Raw genomic sequence first — 20,828 nt, 5'->3', positions numbered from 1 at the left:
AGCCTTAATAGTAAATGTGTACCCAAATTTAACTTTCCTCCTTCAGATTGCATATACATATGGTAGCTAACGAAAATTACACTTTTATTTTATTATTATTAGTGAAAGAACATGTCATGAGTGGTTTCAACGCTTCAAGAACGGTGATTTTAGCATCGTAGACCGGCATAGTGGTGGAAGAAAGAATGCTTTCAAAGATGAAGAATTGGAGACATTGCTGCGTGAATACTCACGTCAAACTCAAGAAGAATTGGCATGATTAGTGGGAGTGACACAGCAAGCCATTTCAAAACATCTCAAGGCTATGGGCATGATTCAGAAAGAAGGAACTAGGGTCCCATGTGAGCTGAAACCAAGAGATATTGAACGGCATTTTTGTGTTTGTGAACAGTTGCTTCAGAGGCAAAAACGGACGGGATTTCTGCATCACACTGTTACTGGAGATGAAAAATGGATTCATTATGATAACCCTAAATGCAAAAAATCATGGGGATACCCCAGCCACACTTCCATGTGGACGGACAAACAGAATATTCACGGCTCCAAGATCATGCCCTGCATTTGGTGGGACCAGCTCGGCGTCGTGTACTATGAGGTGTTAAAACCAAGTGAAATAATCGCAGGTGCTTGTTATTAAATGCAATTAATGCGTTTGAGCAGAGCATTAAAAGACAAACGGCTGCACTATAGTGAGAGGCACAATAAAGTGATTTTGCAGCACAACTCTCGACCCCACATTGCAAAAGAGGTCAAAACATACTTGGAAATGTTAAAATGTGAAGTCCTACCCCACCCGCCATATTCTCCAGACAGTGCTCCCTCTGACTATCACCTGTTTAGATTAGTGGCGCATGGCCTGGCTGACCAACACTTCCGATCTCGTGAAGAAGTCACAAATTGGATCGATTTGTCTATCACTTCAGATGAACAATTTTTTTGACGCGGGATTCATGCACTTCCCAAAAGATGGGAGAAAGTAGTGGCCAGCAATGGAAAATACCTTGAATGATACATGTGTAACCAATTTGTTTCATTAAAGCCTCAAATGTTGGGGAAAAAACGGTGGAAGCAAAGTTGTACAAGTAGGAGGATGCGAAACGTTTTGTTTCTAGTGTTGAAAAAAGCAATTTAACAAACTAGGTTCAAAAGCTGATGAGACAGTAGAAAAAGCTACCAACGACAATTTGATAACTGTGAAACATGATTTCTTTCTTATTTGTGTCCAGAATGTTGACCCCTTTCTTAGAAAAGTATGAAAGCAGTAATCCAGTGTTACCTTTTATACTGAGGGTCTAAGATTTGTTCATGACATTTTTATAAATTTTAATATAATACAGAAAAAAGCACAGATAAACTGACCTCTGCAAACAAACTATCAAAAATTGATATGGGAGATAAATCTATGCATACAGAAATCCATAAAATTAGTTTAGGCATTTTAGGAAACTTAATAGCCTTTTAGGAAATTTAATAGCAAAAAATTTACTATTTGAGAAAGAAGTCTCAGAGAAAGATATCTTTAATGTAGGATCTGACGATAATAATTTTTTGATTTCATTAGTTAAAAACTTGCTAGAAAAATCTGCAATTAACTCTCTAATGGTCCGAAGCTTATCTTCTTTAGATCAAAGGCAGATGACATTAAATCACTTTGATTGTTATGCTGAAATGAAACAAGAAATATTATGAAGGTTAAAGTTATTAGAGAAGATGAGTGTGCCATGTTATTGATAGATTGATAGATTGTAATAAATTTCTAAGTGAGCAAGTATCATGTAACTATCATATCTTCAAAGTTTTTAGTTCTTTTTTAAGTAAGTTCTTGACTCCAGATTCTTCAAAGCTGTACAGCATCATCAGAAATTATTTATTTGATATTGTGGTCAAGATGATGCAGAAAGAAGTTTTCATCAAACAAATTAATGGAAGTGAATAATGTGAAAAGTGAAACACGTATTGCCCAAAGAGTAATAACTAATCACATAAAACGTATTAGTGGATTAGCAAATTTTGAAATGAGCAAGGAACTTTCTTTATCTGCTGCTAATGCGAGGCAGAAATATACAATGTACACTCCTGGAAATTGAAATAAGAACACCGTGAATTCATTGTCCCAGGAAGGGGAAACTTTATTGACACATTCCTGGGGTCAGATACATCACATGATCACACTGACAGAACCACAGGCACATAGACACAGGCAACAGAGCATGCACAATGTCGGCAGTAGTACAGTGTATATCCACCTTTCGCAGCAATGCAGGCTGCTATTCTCCCATGGAGACGATCGTAGAGATGCTGGATGTAGTCCTGTGGAACGGCTTGCCATGCCATTTCCACCTGGCGCCTCAGTTGGACCAGTGTTCGTGCTGGATGTGCAGACCGCGTGAGACGACGCTTCATCCAGTCCCAAACATGCTCAATGGGGGACAGATCCGGAGATCTTGCTGGCCAGGGTAGTTGACTTACACCTTCTAGAGCACGTTGGGTGGCACGGGAGACATGCGGACGTGCATTGTCCTGTTGGAACAGCAAGTTCCCTTGCCGGTCTAGGAATGGTAGAAAGATGGGTTCGATGACGGTTTGGATGTACCGTGCACTATTCAGTGTCCCCTCGACGATCACCAGTGGTGTACGGCCAGTGTAGGAGATCGCTCCCCACACCATGATGCCGGGTGTTGGCCCTGTGTGCCTCGGTCGTATGCAGTCCTGATTGTGGCGCTCACCTGCACGGCACCAAACATGCATACGACCATCATTGGCACCAAGGCAGAAGCGACTCTCATCGCTGAAGACGACACGTCTCCATTCGTCCCTCCATTCACGCCTGTCGCGACACCACTGGAGGCGGGCTGCACGATGTTGGGGCGTGAGCGGAAGACGGTGTAACGGTGTGCGGGACCGTAGCCCAGCTTCATGGAGACGGTTGCAAATGGTCCTCGCCGATACCCCAGGAGCAACAGTGTCCCTAATTTGCTGGGAAGTGGCGGTGCGGTCCCCTACGGCACTGCGTAGGATCCTACGGTCTTGGCGTGCATCTGTGCGTCGCTGCGGTCCGGTCCCAGGTCGATGGGCACGTGCACCTTCTGCCGACCACTGGCGACAACATCGATGTACTGTGGAGACCTCACGCCCCACGTGTTGAGCAATTCGGCGGTACGTCCACCCGGCCTCCCGCATGCCCACTATACGCCCTCGCTCAAAGTCCGTCAACTGCACATACGGTTCACGTCCACGCTGTCGCGGCATGCTACCAGTGTTAAAGACTGCGATGGAGCTCCGTATGCCACGGCAAACTGGCTGACACTGACGGCGGCGGTGCACAAATGCTGCGCAGCTAGCGCCATTCGACGGCCAACACCGCGGTTCTTGGTGTGTCCGCTGTGCCGTGCGTGTGATCATTGCTTGTACAGCCCTCTCACAGTGTCCAGAGCAAGTATGGTGGGTCTGACACACCAGTGTCAATGTGTTCTTTTTTCCATTTTCAGGAGTGTATTTTGAAGAACATGAAAAACTGAGACAAACTGAAATGCTGGGTTATAAAAGAAAAGCATTGGTAGATGAAATAAGAGGACAGAAAACCAAAAAGAGGAGATTAAAAGATGCTATTAGTTAACAAGATAAATGTGGTGCTGATTTGGCAGAAAAAGCTGAAAATGTGGGAAATATGAAATATATTTTCCAGTCACAGTTTCAGAAGATCAATCAAGGAAAAAAATAAATAAATCAAAAGAATTGACAGGAATAAACACTAAAACTGAACCCATGCTGAAAGACATGAAAGTAAATTAGAATGTGTAACTATAATTAATGTGCGTATAGATAATGTATAGTGTGTATATAAAATGTACTTATAAAATGTTTCTTAAAGTGGCTCATATTGCCTTTAAATTGATTTTGCTAAATTAAAAAAAAAAAAAAATTATGTGGAATCGGTGAGTATTTTATTTTATCTTAAATTTGCAGCTTCTTGTTTTAAGTTTTCTCTTTAGAACACGTGTTCACTGGCCCTAAAAAGGCCTTAATTTCTAGATTAGGAAAAGAGTGGGAATCCTGTGTTGAGGATAGGATTGGTTCAGTGCATAAGGAATTAAGTAGTGGGTTTTGAGTTAGAAATGTGTTAGAGAGAGGCAGTGTTCAATAGCAGGAGAACCTTGGGCATGGGATATTGTTTAATGGGAAGGTGGCATCAGTGATGATGAGATGCAGTGGGGTAGTTTGTAGAGAATTGGCAGAGGAAGTGGTTCCTTAATAGGTAATGCTAGACTGTGGGTAATTAGTTGCAGGTAATGGTCAACAACAGTGGAGATTCTTTCAGAGGGAGCATGGTGACCAGGATTGTTGAGTTTACAGGTTTTGGGAATCATGTGTGTGTGGTGTATGTGCAAGTACTCATAGAAGTGAGGAGGGAAATGAATTGGGGTCCTAAGGATTTGAGTAGAGATTCGAGGTTATGCTGGACGTCTGGGATGGGATCAATTTGGAAGGGCTTGTAGGTGGACAAACAGATGGCGGGTGCTTTCTGTCAGTTAGGCATCCTGACAGAATGTGGAGATCTGGCTGCAGGAAGGGTGATTAAATGAGGCTCTGTCTTAGTGTTCTAGATGCTTGTTCTTTCTTGCTATGAGAGGTGTGTATCTTGGGAAGGGACTTGGGGAAGGATGGTGAGGATAGTTTAGACATCTGAATTCCTGGAAGGTAACCAGGCATTGATTATGTAGGAAAGGGCTAGGGTCACAGTGTGGTGGTGGTGGTGGTGGTGGTGGTGGTGGTATGAACTGGGAGAGGCAACGTTTAATGTTGAAATTAGAATATCTTTGGTTGGAGGAACTGATAGCAAAGAAGTGTTTCCACTTCATGGATCAGGAGGAGGAGAGAATTTCTTTGACAAATCCAGTGTGGTTGAACATGTGTCGCTGGCTGTAGGTGAATGCTTTTGGTAGGGTTGAAACTTGTGTAGAGATTATTTTTTCCCGGATGGGTTGACAACTTGGTTTTGGGTTTGTTTCTGTTCTGAGTTTTATGGGATGTTTAGAGGAAGTATTGAGGCAGATAAAATAGGTCATCAAGGCAGAGCCTGGGTGCTGTGTAGGGTTGACAAGGACCTTCAGTGGTAGTAGGATAGGTGATGGTAGTGGAAGTCTGTGGTGGAAGTGGGCTCTCAGTAAATTAGATAATTTTTCGAAGGCGTGTCTGGAGTGCTCTTCCAGGTGTTGTAGGGCAGCAGTTTAAATTTCAGAGATCCGTTGTTTGTTGTCAGGATTACACAGTAACAGTATTTGATGAAAGGAGCAGAGGTGGTCGAAGGATGGCTGTACCACAGAGATTTGTTTCTGTAGTGTGTTTGGTGTGGGATGAGAATTAGCAGAATCTGAAAATTTGAAGAGCATCAAGAAAGGAGGGGCGGCAGCCAAAGAAGGGAATATTTATGGTTAGCTTGTTGGGGGGTATTCCACAGCTTTTCAGGAACAGGATGTGGGACTGGTTTGTAGCTAGGGGTAGAGATACTTTTCTGAACTAATACAGATAGGTTGGTCTCTTTGGGATGGAATGTCACTGGGGTAGGGAGTGGGTACCGAAGTACATATTAAAGTAGTTGCAGAAAAGACAAATGAAAGCATTAGCTGTTTGTAAAGGGAACCACGAATAACATGGTGAGCCATCAGGAAATAAAAAAAAGGAAAAAAATTGTGCTGTGGCGTATAGGATAGTTCTGTAATGTGAAGATATCATTTGACGTTAACTATCATTGCATGAAAGGGAAAAAGTGAAAGATGTAAAATTACTCTGAGAGCAATGTGTGGAGGAAGGGTCAGTGTGCTGAAGGTCTCACTAAGCCCTTCACAGACAGGTACTGTCTCCAAAATCTAGTCTGCATCAGATTTTTTGCACTATATGCACTATATCCTCAACACACATCCCTAATTTCCCTCTACCCCCAAGGACCAGCTGCAGAGGAGCATCCCCCACCCAGTTACCCAGTGACATCCAGGACTGGAACAACTGAACTACATCCTTCACCAGAGCCTAGAGTATATATCACTGCGCCTGGAAATGAAGGACATTATATTCATAATCCTTCCTACTCCCTCTTAAAGTGCTATGCCCCACTCAACCTACCTGCACATCCTCTTCCATCTGTATGCCACTCCCACTGCCAATACCTTGCCACTGGGGTTACACTACTTTAGAAGAGCGAGGTGAAGGACCTGCTAATTTCTCTCTCTCTCTCTCTCTCTCTCTCTCTCTCTCTCTCTCTCTCTCTCTCCCTCTCCCTCCCCCCCCCCCTCCCAAAAAAAAACCCATCCCCCCTCCACAGCATATCGTATTCTAGTAATGTCACAGTCTTTATGATGCCATCAGAGGCCAAGCCATATGTGAAAACAGCCATGACATACACCAGCTCTGCCACAATTTCTGCATAGCATTTTATGTAGGTATGACCATCAGCCAGCTGTCCACCGGAATGAAATGAACCCACCAAACTGTTTCCAAGAGCAGAGTCAACCACCATGTAGTGTTCAGTTTAAATGACTGTTTCACAACCAGTGCCATCTGCATCCTTCTCCCCAGGACTTACATGTGAGTTATCCTTGCAACCCGTTCTTCATTCCCACAATCCTCCTGGCCTCAATTTCTGCTAACCTCTTTGCACCAACACCTGTTTCTCAATAGCCTCCCATTCCTCTCTTCTGTCACCTTCTCCCAGGCCCTTCCCTGTGGAATTGTAGTTGTATGCTGCATGAAAACACCTGCTCCAGTGCCCATGTGTCTTGCCCCTGACCCATGCAACTGCTGCATCTCTCCCCCCCCCCCCCCTCCACCCACCCTCTGCTGTCCTATTTCACACACTTGCAGTCTGCCTCCAAGGCACAAGCAACCCTTCCTTAACCTTTCTTCCCACTCCCCACCTCCTACCTCTTTTCTTCCCCACCCAACACAACCCCTCACACCAGTCTACCTGTGCAGTCCCAGCATTGTGTGCTTAGCTGGCAGAATGTATCTGTGTGTGTGTGTGTGTGTGTGTGTGTGTGTGTGTGTGTGTGTGTGTGTAGGGGTGGTGGGGTGGCAGCGGCTCACATGCATACACAAGTGTTTGTTTATTCTGGCTCAAAAAGGATTTGTCTGAAAGCCCAAGACAAGGCTGCTGTTTACGTAGAGTTTGTGATTTACTAAGGCTGATGCACTACGTATTATCTACATTGTATATACTGACATGATGTGACCTTAGATTTCATATGGTCTCTGCCTCATCAAGTAATAAAGCAAGTATGGTGCAGATCTTATAAAGATTTTTATAAGTGCACTGCCACTGCTGCCATTGCCATCCACCTGGCTACTCTCTCCACTTTCTATGGACATTTCAGAATCTTCAGTTGCTAGTTTTTAATTAGTAGAAATCAGAAGATTTTGAATTGCTTGTACTTTGTCTCCTGTCACTATCTACTGTAAGTATCAACCAAGACTGTATGTGGAAGCACTGTAATAGCCATAGGTGAATGCTGTGTTTCATCTCAATGTGTGTGTTAGATTTCTTTAGTGAAATGAGCATGATCCATGAAGTGGAGAGGACTATTTTGTCACTGACGGCTTCATATAAGAAAGAGAAGTTTCTGACATATTTTCATTACACTCAGAAGCTTGGACAGATGCTTAGTCTGAATTGGTGCACATGTATACTGTCTGCACTGCATACTGGTGGCAGAGCTTGCTCTGTTTGCACTGTGTCGTGTCAGTGCATATTTTTGGGAGTGCTTTTATCGTCAGCTTCCTGTGCAATTTTCTGAAGTTATTAAAAGACCCAAGTGTGTTCTCTGTACACTGTTTCTTATTTCAGATTATTATCATCAAATCCATTAGATTTACTGTACAGTAGCCATTAAAAAATCCATGCCAACATACTGTAATGAGAGTAAATATGTAATAACGATATTATCTTTACTTTCAGGGACTGCTACAGTGGCTAAAGAAAGGAATGACATCCGTAATTTCTTTCCATTTATGGGTGAAGGTAAGGCATTGGCCACGAGCAGTTCACATAGCAAAGCAAGACCTGTTTCAGATGGAAAGTGTTCGTCTGAAAAGGATACTCTCAGAAACACAGATATGGTTACTTCTAACAAAAGGGAACCAAGTGATTTAGTGCATCATGGGCCAGTATCTGCAAGCAGTTTCATTAAAGGTACCCCAATAGCCAAAGATAAAAATGTAGGTGTTAAGGGGCTATTTGACAAGCCAGTTTTAAACAATCGCTCTAAAAATGTAACAAATAGTAAAAATAATCTCCTAAGCAATAATAAGAGCAGTTCACCTATTGGTTCATCTCCAAACAATAAGTTTGGAAAGGCTCAAATTGGAGGAATGTTGGCCAATAAAGGAAATGGAACTATGGTAATCACCCAAAAAGGAAATAAGCAGACACAGAAAAAGTCCAGTGGTGCAAATGATTCAGCACCTCAACGCTCTGTTTCTGCACCAGTTACTCCTTTTGTTGGAAAAGGCTATACTGTTGGATCCAGTAGCAGCTGTCAGCCTGTGCCAGCAGCTACTGAAAAGCCGTGGTTGTCCTTGTTGGACAAAATTGAAGCTGACAGGAAGAAAAAGAAACATTTGTCCTCTTTGACAATTGACAAAGTCTTCTCAACAACCAAGATGGTAAAAAGTAATGAAATTATTAAAAATGAAAGTAAAATGAAGAATTCCAGTGAGTCAATGCGGTCGCCACCCAAGAAATTCAAAAATGATCCTGCTACAAAGCCTTTTTTCACATCTGATGTGGGCAGCCACAATAAAATCCACAGTAGCAGGGATATTAACAGCCAAGCACAGTCATCAGCAAATGGCAGTTTGGAAGTTATGGTCAACTGTCCAACTTGTGGAAAATTAGTGGAAGAACATGCAATCAATTCACACTTAGATATTTGTTTGCAGTATAGAGCAGAAGACACACCTGCATCTCAGAATGTAGCAAACTGCCCAATCTGCAACAAGAATTTTCCATTAAATGAAATTAATAGTCATGTTGATGTATGTCTGAGTAATAATGATGATTCTACCTCTGTAACAATGGAAGAGGAAGATGAAATGATTAAATGTCCTATGTGTGATGAGAAACTTTTAAAACATGCACTAAATGTCCATCTAGAATCGTGCATTCTTTGTATTACAAAAGCAGATGCTTGTTTCATTGAAGATGAAGATGACTGTGAGAGTGAGGTGAATGATGCTATTGGAAGTGATGGTGGAGAGGATTTACATCCGTGCCCTCTATGCATGAAGTTAGTGAAAGAGAATCTCATGAACATCCATTTGGATGATTGCTTGTCAGCAGACATTTTGCAGGAAATGGCTCAAGAGTGATGCTGCCATCAGTTAAATGTTCCTAAGAAAAGAGTCACTAGTCAAGCTGTGTAAGACTGTGTTTATCAGTTTAACACTTTTGGAATTTTAATTATATTCTTTGTTATTTATGTTCCATGTGATTTTTCAAGAACATTCTCTTTAATATTTTAGTCACAAATGGCATTTCATTGTAATATTTTTAACCAAGTAATTTGTTTTATAACTGATGCTATTTGAAGTCAATGAAAAAAATCCATGCTGCAAACTTGTATTTTGTAAATTGTTGTATTTGTAATAAAATTTTATTTTTATAAAGTTTTATAAAAGGTTTGTACTAAATTCAGAACTGTCAACATAATTTTGGAATTACATTGTTTGTCCTCAGCAAACTCGTATGCTGTTATAGACTGGTATTGATAAATGCTTCCAGCTACTTTGTTTTGGAGATAATAGTATAGATGAAGATGATTCATGTCTTATGGGACAAATCACATTGCCTGCAGGGAAAGGATGACTCTCAAGAGCATGGTTGACTTGGATCTAATGATGCTTCTTGAAATCGGGTCACTGCAAGATCACTTGCGGTGTGGGTTCAGGAGATATCCTTACACACCTGATAACCTGACCCGGAAATGTGAAATTACAATGAAATCTGTATGAAGATGGTATGTGTTCTTTTGGACCCGTCCAATAATGCTTACTGGCCATTGATCTTCTTCAGTGTGGATGCACTCACATTGCTCGAACTGTTACGGGAATTGGTAGATTGACTGCCGTGAGTAAAGAATATAGTGGGCAGGAGCACTACAAATGTAGTGTGTGGACAGTAAGTTGGAGATGTAGGTCTCACAGGGAACGTGCCAGAGATAAGTCCATGCAGTTGCACTATCCTCTGTGTCCTCGGTGGCACAGATGGATAGGGCGTCTGCCATGTAAGCGGAAGATCCCAGGTTCGAGTCCCAGTTGGGGCACACACTTTCAACTGTCCCTGTTGATATTTGTCAACGCCCGTAAGCAGCTATGTTCTGGATTTCATTGTAATTTCATATTTCGAGAGCTGCAAGATCACCAGTGGCATCTGTTCTTTCAGACAGGTCCCAAAGAACAGATACCATCTTCATATATGACCCAGAAATGACAATTCAGTAACTTTGTAGACGTATTATTACATTGTGGGCATCTCCGCACCTTCATGTGACCCCTTCTTTTGAAAAGATTTGTTAGGCACTGACTTGAGACTTGCCTGTGCAAATATTTTAAGCTGGAAAATGGCATCATTCATCCAAGTGTTTTAAGTGTGACTGTGTTTGTATTTGCAGTTAACAGTAATATGTCCATGGTAAGGGTCCTGTGTAGTGTGTAACGTGCCGGGCTGTATCCTTGTATTAGAGCCACTTAAACTTCACGTCACAACTGGATGTACCGGTATTGAAACATTTCCTCACCCAGTAGATAGTGCGCAGTGTTCCCGACATACCTTGCTTTGCTTATTCAGTGTTGTCTTCCTGGTAGCTGCGTCCGTCTCACCTAAATCACACTGAAATTAAGAAGCCAGGATCCTAGATTAAGTTTTCCAAAATCAAAAGTCAAGACCGTATTCATTCTTGAACATTTATGACAACCACACTGCGATTTATTTGTTATCACTCACACAGACAATATTCATGTGACCAGGCCTCTTACACTTAATTGTCCCCCCTGCGGGTCCGGGGATTAGAATAGGCCCGAGGTATTCCTGCCTGTCGTAAGAGGCGACTAAAAGGAGTCCATCCCACTCACGGGGGTAGTTAGCGCCTGCGTCCGGAGACGGACGGTTTCACGACCTATAATCGTGGTCTTATTGGTTTTTCACTTCTCGTTTCTTCCTTCCTTTTGTTGGTTCCTTTCTTTGCTCTTCTCCACTTCACTGTCTTCCTTACTTTTTCCCTTGACTTCTCCTTGCCTTCTCATTGCCTTTTTCTCCTTGCCTTCTCATTGCCTTCTTCTCCTTGCCTTCTCCTTGCCTCCTTCTCCTTGCTTTCTCATTGCCTTCTTCTCCTTGCCTTCTCTGGTCTCCGCCTCGGCGTTTGAGACAGTCTGTCCTCTTTCTCCCTCTCTCTTCTTTTTCCTCTTCTTCCTTCCTCCCTGTGCGTGTCTGAAGGCCGACCCACGCGTTCGCACGCGTAGCCGGTGACGGGGTAACGCGTAAGTCCCCGCCCTGGGTAGACATGTAAGGCACGCGCGTACCCCCTGGTAAAGGCCAGGCCCGGGGAGGGGTGATTGCCTGAGCTGATACCTTCTGACCATGCCGATTGGTCCCTCCGTCTGTTTCTCGGGAGGTGTGACCTGAGGTGTAAACATTCACCTAAGGCGGGAGTGCCCTCTGAGAGGGTCCCCACAAGGAAGGAGCGCGCCATCGGAGACGCTGGCAATCATGGGGGATTCCTCCGCAATGGATTCTACTCCATCGCTTTCGACTTCGACCCACAAACGGAAACGTGACCAGCCAACAGTGACAAAAATACTACCGCCTGCCCCACAGTTCCTCGTAGTTTCTCGATCTGAGGACGGAAAGGATTTTTCCTCTGTCAACCCTTTCGTTATCCAGAAGGGCGTAGATGCCATAGCCGGATCTGTCAAATCTTGTACCAGGTTGCGTAATGGTACCTTATTACTAGAAACTGAGAGTGCCTTTCAGGCACAAAAACTGCTTCGGGCCACACTCTTGTACACGTTCCCTCTTCGGGTGGAGGCCCACCGCACTTTGAATTCGTCTCGTGGTGTCGTCTATAGTAGCTCTCTCGACGGATTGACTGACGAGGAGCTTCAATCTTTCCTCGCTGAGCTTCAATCTTTCCTCGCTGAGCAGGGCGTGACGGCTGTCCATAGGGTCATGAAAAAGGTCAACAATGACCTTGTACCGACCCGGACACTTTTCTTGACCTTTGATAGTGTTCAGCTGCCGTCGCGCATCAAAGCGGGCTCCGAGGTTATTTCTGTTCGACCCTATGTCCCGACACCTACGCGCTGCTACGAGTGTCAGCGTTTTAATCACACTGGCCAGTCTTGCTCCAATGCGGCTAAATGTGTCACTTGTGGCAGGGATGCCCATGAGGGTGACTGTCCACCTCCGTCTCCTCGTAGTGTGAACTGTCAGGGTGACCATGCAGCGTCCTCCCGCGACTGTCCCATCTACAAGGAAGAACGCTGCATACAGGAAATTCGGGTCAAAGAGAAAGTGTCCACCTCGGCTGCTCGCAAGCTATTTGCTAGTAGGAAGCCCACGCTGTTCCCAGCGGGGAAATACAGTACTGTCCTCGCCTCTCCTCGGACTGCCAGGGAGGTGGCGACGCAGACATGCGATCTGACCTTCAGCACTACGGTCGTCCGTTCAGCCAGTGCTAAGATTGCCCAGTCGACGTCTCCTCTTCCTCCCATCACCCCTCAGACACAAGCACCTTCATCAGCTTCTGCCAAGGCGAAGACCCAGAAGTCAGATGCACGGGCCTTCAAGAAGGAACCGTCCCGTGCAGACTTCCTACATACCTCAAACTCCCAGTCATCGACCAGTACTTCCACTAAAAGACCTTCCAAGAAGGCTCATAGGAAGCACAGTTCTCCGCCACGGCACATTTCTTCTTGTGCGCCACCCAGCGGTTGCCGCCCCAGGCCGTCATCCGTTTCGCCTGGCCGCACCGCTGGTAGCCGAACATCTGGCCGTTCACCGGCGGAGGAAGCTCTCCCTCCCGGCCATCTTAACAAGATGGCCGATGAACCTATAGAACCAATGGACGATGACTGTCCGCCTACTGATAGCGGCGGCAGTGCTCGCTCGAAGCCAGGCCCTCAGCGGCCTTCGAGGTGACCCCTTCTTGCATCTTCTTTTTCTTTTTCTTCACACGATGGCACTTATTCACTGGAATATTCGCAGCATTCGCTCCAACCGAGAGGACTTAAAGTTGCTGCTCCACTTGCACCGTCCGCTCGTCGTAGCCCTCCAGGAAACGAAGCTACGCCCATGCGATCAAATTGCCTTGGCACACTACACCTCTGTGCGTTTTGATCTACCCTCTGTGGCAGGTATTCCGGCTCATGGAGGGGTTATGTTGCTGGTCCGGGATGATATTTACTACGATCCCATTACAGTGCACACCGGCCTGCAGGCAGTTGCCATCCGAATTACTCTCCCCACTTTTACATTTTCCATTTGTACCGTTTACACTTCATCATCGTCTGCCGTTACCAGGGCAGACATGATGCAACTTATTGCTCAGCTACCTGCACCATTTTTGTTAACTGGAGACTTCAATGCCCACCATCCCCTTTGGGGCTCTCCAGCATCCTGCCCGAGGGGCTCCCTGTTAGCAGACCTTTTCAACCAGCTCAATCTTTTCTGCCTCAAAACTGGTGCCCCTACTTTTCTTTCGGACACATCTCACACCTATTCCCATTCAGACCTCTCTATATGTACTACCCAACTTGCACGCCGGTTTGAGTGGTATGCACTTTCTGATACATATTCGAGCGACCACTTCCCGTGTGTTATCCATCTCCTGCATCATACCCCCTCTCCGTGCTCAACTAGTTGGAACATCTCCAAAGCGGACTGGGGGCTCTTCTCTTCCAGGGCGACCTTTCAGGATCAAACCTTCACAAGCTGCGATAGTCAGGTCGCACACCTCACGGAAGTCATTCTCACTGCTGCTGAATATTCCATCCCTCACACTACTTCTTCTCCACGTCGCGTACTGGTCCTCTGGTGGACCGCAGCATGTAGAGACGCTTTATGTGCTCGTCGACGTGCTTTACGCACCTTTAAATGCCACCCTACAGTGGCGAATTGTATCAATTATAAACAATTATGTATGCAGTGTCGTCATATTATTAAAGACAGCAAGAAAGCCAGCTGGGCTGCTTTCACAAGCACCTTCAACAGTTTTACTCCTCCTTCTGTTGTCTGGGGTACCCTGCGCCAGTTATCTGGCACTAAGGTCCACTCACCAGTTTCTGGCTTGACGGTCGCGAATGACGTCCTTGTGGCCCCTGAGGATGTCACCAATGCCTTCGGCCGTTTTTTCGCAGAGGTTTCGAGCTCCGCTCATTACCACCGTGCCTTCCTGCCCCGAAAACAGGCAGAGGAGGCTAGGCCACTCCTCGAATCGTGAAAGTTATAATGCCCCATCACCATGCGGGAACTCGAAAATGCACTTGCCCGGTCATGGTCCTCATCTCCAGGGCCTGATTCTATTCATATTTAGATGCTGAAGAACCTTTGTCCTGCGGGTAAAGATTTCCTTCTTCGTACTTATAATTGCGTCTGGATTGAGAGAGGTGTTCCCGCATGCTGGCGCGAGTCTGTTGTTGTACCGATTCCTAAGCCGGGGAAGGACAAGCACTTGCCTTCCAGTTATCGACCCATCTCGCTTACCAGCTGTGTCTGTAAGGTGATGGAGAGAATGGTTAACTCTCGTTTGGTTTGGCTGCTCGAATCTCGACGCCTACTTACCAATGTACAATGTGGATTTCGTAGGCGCCGCTCTGCTGTTGACCATCTGGTTACCTTGTCGACCTTCATTATGAATAACTTCTTGCGGAAGCGCCCGACCGCAGCTGTGTTCTTCGATTTGGAGAAGGCTAACGACACCTGGTGGAGGGAGGGCATTCTCCGCACCATGCATACATGGGGCCTTCGCGGTCGCCTCCCTCTTTTTATTCGTTCCTTTTTAATGGATCGACAGTTCAGGGTACGTGTGGGTTCTGTCCTGTCAGACACCTTTCGCCAGGAGAATGGGGTGCCACAGGGCTCAGTTTTGAGCATCGCTCTCTTCGCCATAGCGATCAATCCAATAATGGATTGCCTCCCAGCTCATGTATCGGGCTGCCTTTTCGTGGACAATTTTACCATCTATTGCAGCGCGCAGCGTACATGTTTCCTGGAGCGCTGTCTTCAGCGTTCTCTTGACCGTCTTTACTCCTGGAGTGTCGCCAATGGCTTCCGTTTTTCTGCCGAGAAGACGGTCTGTATTAACTTCTGGCACTACAAAGAGTTTCTCCCACCGTCCTACGACTCGGTCCCGTTGCTCTCCCATTCGTGGAGACAACAAAATTTTTAGGTCTTACATTTGACAGGAAACTTAGCTGGTCTCCACATGTGTCATATTTGGCTGCCCGTTGTACCAAGTCTCTAAATGTCCTCCGTGTTCTCAATGGTATGTCGTGGGGAGCGGATCGAACCGTCCTACTTCGCCTATATCGGTCGATCGTCCGCTCCAAGCTGGCTTATGGGAGCTTCGTATACTCCTCTGCACGGCCGTCCATCTTACACCGGCTCAACTCCGTACAACATCGGGGTTTACGTCTTGCAATCGGAGCATTTTATACTGGTCCCGTCGAGAGTCTTCATGCTGAAGCCGGTGAATTGCCACTCACCTACCGGCACGATATACTGCTTTGTTGGTATGCCTGTTGGCTACTGTCAATGCCCGACCACCCGTCTTATCGTTCCTTTTTTGACGACTCTCTCGACCGTCAATACGGGTTGTATGTCTCTGCCCTGCTACCCCCTGGAGTTCGCTTTCATCGCCCCCTTCAACACCTTGATTTTTCACTCCCTGCAACCTTTAGAGTGGGCGAGAGCCACACGCCACCTTGGCACCAGGCTCAGGTTCACGTTCACCTTGATCTCAGCTTGCTCCCAAAGGAGGTTACCCCCGGTTCATTATACCACTCCCCTTTTGTCGAACTTCGTTCGAAGTTCATTAATATTACCTTCATTTATACAGATGGCTCTAAGACCAATGAAGGGGTCGGGTGTTCTTTTATTGTCAGGACACAAAGTTTCAAATACCGGCTCGATGGCCATTGTTCGGTCTTCACAGCTGAGCTCTTTGCCCTCTACCAGGCTGTTCTTTACATCTGCCGCCAGCGACATTCTGCTTATGTCATCTGCTCCGATTCCCTGAGCGCCATCCAGAGCCTCAGTGATCCGTATCCGGTTCACCCTTTCGTGCACCGGATCCAACGCTCTCTTCAGCAGCTGGTGGACGACGGTTCTCCGGTTAGCTTTATGTGGGTTCCTGGCCATGTCGGTATCCCTGGGAATGAAGCTGCAGATGCCACGGCCAAGGCTCTGGTCCTCCAGCCTCGGACAGCTTCTTGTTGTGTCCCTTCATCAGATTGTAGCAGGGTCATTTGTCGGCGCAATTTATCGCTGTGGTATGCCGATTGGGCTGCACTTATGGACAACAAGCTTCGGGCCTTGAAACCTCTTCCCGCGGCTTGGACGTCCTCCTCATGCCCTTCTCGGTGGGAGGAGGTCGTTTTGGCCCGGTTACAAATTGGACACTGTCGGTTCAGCCATCGCCATTTGATGACGGCTGCGCCGGCGCCGGCGCCGTTTTGCCCATGTGAGCAATTGCTGACGGTCCGCCACATTTTAACGTCCTGTCCGGATTTTAATACACTGCGTCTTGATCTTGGCCTGACATGTACTCTGGATGCCATTTTAGCGGATCACCCAGGAGCAGCTGCTCGTGTTCTTTGTTTTATCAACTTGACAAACCTGTCTAAGGACATTTGATTATGCTGTTTTTAAATCCTCTGCCTGTCTATGTCTTTTATAGTATTGTCCCTTTTAGTTGCTGTTTTAACCTTGTGCCTCGCGGTGCATTCCTAACTTGGTCTGGGCGCTAATGACCATTGTAGTTGTGCGCCCTAAAAAAAAAAACATGGGGTGCACAAAAGAAAGAACCTGACTAAGTACAGGATCTGCGACATTTGCCGATGCTATCATGGTGCTAGCAATGGGAAAACGATTGATCACGTTCTGGTTCTCAGGATATAAGTGAAACAAAGCAACTCATCCTGATCGAAAATGGATAAGGCATTGGCATCGGCCAACATGGGCATGTTGTGCCGTCGGCTGCTAATGGATCTGATAATAATGGGACAGGAAGAGAGCCCACTGCTAAAAAGTGTGAGGATGCCACATTTATTTATACTGATGGCTCAGAAGCATCGTTTGGAGTTGGGAGTGCCTATATTGGCGACACCCCTAATCGATTTCGGCTTCCCGACCAGTGTTCGGTTTTTACTGCGGAGCTTTACGCTGTTCCCCAGGCTGTCCAATACATCCGTTGCCATCAGTGGATGCAGTATGTTATCTGTTCAGATTTGCTCAGGTCTCTCCTCAGTCTCCAAGCTCTCTACCCTGTCCACCCTCTGGTCCACCAGATTCAGGACTGCCTCCACTTGCTCCACTTGGGGGCATCTCTGTGGCGTTCCTCTGGATCCCAGGACATGTTGGTATCTGTTGAAATGAGGTGGCAGATATACCAGCCAAGGCTGCAATCTCTCTTCTTCAGCCTGCTATTCGCATGATTCCCTTCGCCAATCTGCGGAGTGTTTCATGTCGTCGTGTTGCTCTTTTATGGCACGCACATTGGTCGACACTTCCCAGTAATAAATTGCGGGACGTGAAAGCTCTTCCCTGTGCTTGGACCTCTTCCTCTCGAACTCATCGTCAGGAGGAGGTAATTTCAACTAGACTCCGGATAGGTCGCTGTCTTTTTAGCCATCGACATCTTTTAAGTGGCAATCCTCCCCCACTCTGTCCCCACTGCTCTCAGCTGTGGACGGTGAGACACCTTTTACTTGAGTGCCCCTATTTTACTCCGTTACGTGCCCGTCTACAGCTGTCGCCTGATATATCTTCCATTTTAGCAGATGACACACGCTCAGCCAATCGCGTTCTCGAGTTCATTAGTGCCAGTGAGATGACGTCAGTCATTTGATGTTCTTTTTGGGGCCAAACAACCCCCTTTCTATAGTGGTTTTCTAAGCTTTCCTTCTGTTTTTAGTTTCCCCAATTTTTTGAGTTTCGTTGCAATTGCTGCTGGTTCCAGTTTCATTTTTTTTTTACCTTTTCCTAAGTCACAGACCAGGCGCTAATGACCGTAGCAGTTTTGCGCCCTAAAACCATAACAAAAGAAACAAAGCAAACAGAAAGTAAGTGAAATCATTCTTGTTGTTATCATTTAAAATTCCAATGTGCAGAGTTTCTGGTTCGCATAAGCTATTCTTATTCTGGCGCTCGTTCCACGTGCTGGTCGCCCTGTTATAAAAAAAATCTGAATATTTATAGAGATCATTTGTATTCAGTAATAACAATAACACTGTGAACTGCACAATATTAGCCCTTATGTAGTTGCTGCTGTGTCATGGTGTGAATTAATTCATGTATCTGTTTCCAAGTGACAAGTGAAGCAGTTTCTAGTCTACTGCAATGATGTATGGGATAAAGCATAACATATGCATCTAATAGTTGAACTATGTGAGGAACCTGTAACCTACAACGCATTAATACTACTAATGGAGAGTAAATAACTATTGATAACTTATATAATCAGTATTAGTGTCTTACAGAATTGTGACAACAGTAGTGCTCTTTCAAAAATAATTTAGTTTCATGACTGAAACATAATCAAATCATTTAGTTTTTACCTGTCAGAAAATTTCAATTTACCCCTCAGGGTGTAATTACCCCAGGGTGGGAACCACTAACTCAGTGGCTTAGCATACTAAATATTCTGCTGCGTGGATGGATTAGCATTGCTCATTCTCAGACTGATTACACGTTCTGTCTAAATGAAAAGAAATCGTTGCACACACATCAAAAAAAGTTTGCATCACCCCTGTTCCCAGAACTCCTGAAAATAGATATTAACTGTGGATATTGTATCACAGACACAGTCCCTTTGACTATTCAGATATGTCACTAAACCTGCTCAGAGATGTAAACAACCGTGCATGAGCAGCACGTATTAGATGGAGGGGTTCCGACAGCCGATCAGTTCTAGTCATTCCACCAGGAAGGAGGTACATGGCTCATGTTGTCTGTAGTTCAACCATGCCTAGACAGTCAGTACCGCGATTCGATCGTGTTCGCATAGTTTCTATGTGCCAGGAAGGGTTCTCGACAAGGGAAGTGTCCAGACATCTCGGAGTGAACCAAAGCGATGTTGCTCGGACATCAAGCAGATACGGAGAGACAGGAACTGTTGATGACATGCCTCGCTCAGGTTGCCCAAGGGCTACTACTGCAGTGGATGACCTCTACCTACGGATTATGGCTCGGAGGAACCCTGACAGTAACGCCATCATGTTGAATAATGCTTTTCGTACAGGCGGAGGACGTCGTGTTAAGACTCAAACTGTGGCAGTGGGCTGCATGATGTGCAACTTCACTCCCGACATCCATGGCAAGGGCCATCTTTGCAACCACAACAACGTGCAGTGTGGTACAGATAGGTCCACAACATGCCGAATGGACCACTAAGGTTTGGCATCATGTTCTCTTCACCGACGAGTATCGCATACAACTTCAACCAGACAATTGTCGGAAATGTGTTTCGCGCAACCCGGTCAGACTGAATGCCTAAGACACACTGCCCAGCAAGTGCAGAAAGGTGTAGGTTCCCTGCTGTGTTCGGATGGCATTATGTGGGGCCGACATATGCTGCTGCTGGTGGTCATAGAAGGCACCATAACAGCTGTACGATACATGAATGCCATCCTCCGACTGATAGTGCAACCATATCGGCACCGTATTGGCGAGGCATTTGTCTTTGTGGATGACAATTCGCACCCCCATCATGCACATCATCTGAATGACTTCCTTCAGGATAATGACATCTCTCGACTAGAGTGGCCAGCATGTTCTTCAGACATGAACCCTATCGAACATGCCTGGGCTAGATTGAAAAGGGCTGTTTATGGACGACGTGACCACCAACCACTCTGAGGGATCTACGCCAATCCGCCGTTGAGTGGGACAATCTGGACCAACAGTACCTTGATGAACTTCTGGATGGTATGCCACAACGAATACAGGCATGTATCAGTGCAAGAGGACGTGCTATGGGTATTAAAGGTACCGGTGTGCGCAGCAATTTGGACCACCAACTCTGTAGGTCTGAAGGTGGTACAACATCCAATGTGTGGTTTTCATGAGCAATAAAAAGGGTGAAAATGATGTTTATGTTGATCTCTATTCCAATTATCTGTACATGTTCTGGAACTCTCAGATCTGAGTTGATGCAAAACGTTTTTTGATGTGTGTACTACATTCATACATGTATGAAATAATTGTTAGCTCACTAGTAGAAGTAAACAAATTTGACAAAAGGCTGGAAATTGTACTGCGGACAACTTGAATAATTGCAGGATAAAATTACAAAGCCAGTAATGTGACGACCACTTTACCATGATTCTTGGCAAGCAAAATATATGAAGCTTCAGCACGTATTGCTTTGTCTCTGAAATACCCCACTTAACCTTCAGGACAGGACAGATAGAATATATTGCAGAAAGGGGCCAAAATAAGGGACTGTCAGTTACACTCAAACATACAACTTTATTATTTGATCAAACATTACAAGCGCTCAAAAAAAAATTTTTTAAACACACAGTTTTAATCTTTGGGACTTAACTACTGGCTGAAAACCACT

At 45.4% G+C, this 20,828-nt stretch overlaps 1 protein-coding gene across 3 annotated transcripts in view; it reads left to right on the top strand.

Annotated features, from left to right (window-relative positions):
• Positions 1-20,828, top strand: part of LOC126195071 (DNA-dependent metalloprotease SPRTN-like) — a 98,580-nt gene that overhangs the window by 65,853 nt on the left and 11,899 nt on the right. For 2 of the 3 annotated variants that reach the window (XM_049933523.1, XM_049933521.1), the window contains one exon: positions 7,949-9,617. The exons of the other annotated variant lie outside the window; for it this stretch is intronic. In XM_049933523.1, the coding sequence (XP_049789480.1) occupies positions 7,949-9,360 (1,412 nt within the window). In that variant the 3' untranslated portion in view covers positions 9,361-9,617. Of the gene's footprint in view, positions 1-7,948; positions 9,618-20,828 lie in introns of those variants that run through there. 3 annotated transcript variants of the gene reach the window in all.

This window comes from Schistocerca nitens, chromosome 7, assembly GCF_023898315.1.
Source record: "Schistocerca nitens isolate TAMUIC-IGC-003100 chromosome 7, iqSchNite1.1, whole genome shotgun sequence".
In the NCBI taxonomy this organism is placed as follows: domain Eukaryota; kingdom Metazoa; phylum Arthropoda; class Insecta; order Orthoptera; family Acrididae; genus Schistocerca; species Schistocerca nitens.
The sequence above is the reverse complement of the archived record's forward strand: the minus strand, read 5'-3'. Positions and strand labels throughout refer to the sequence as shown.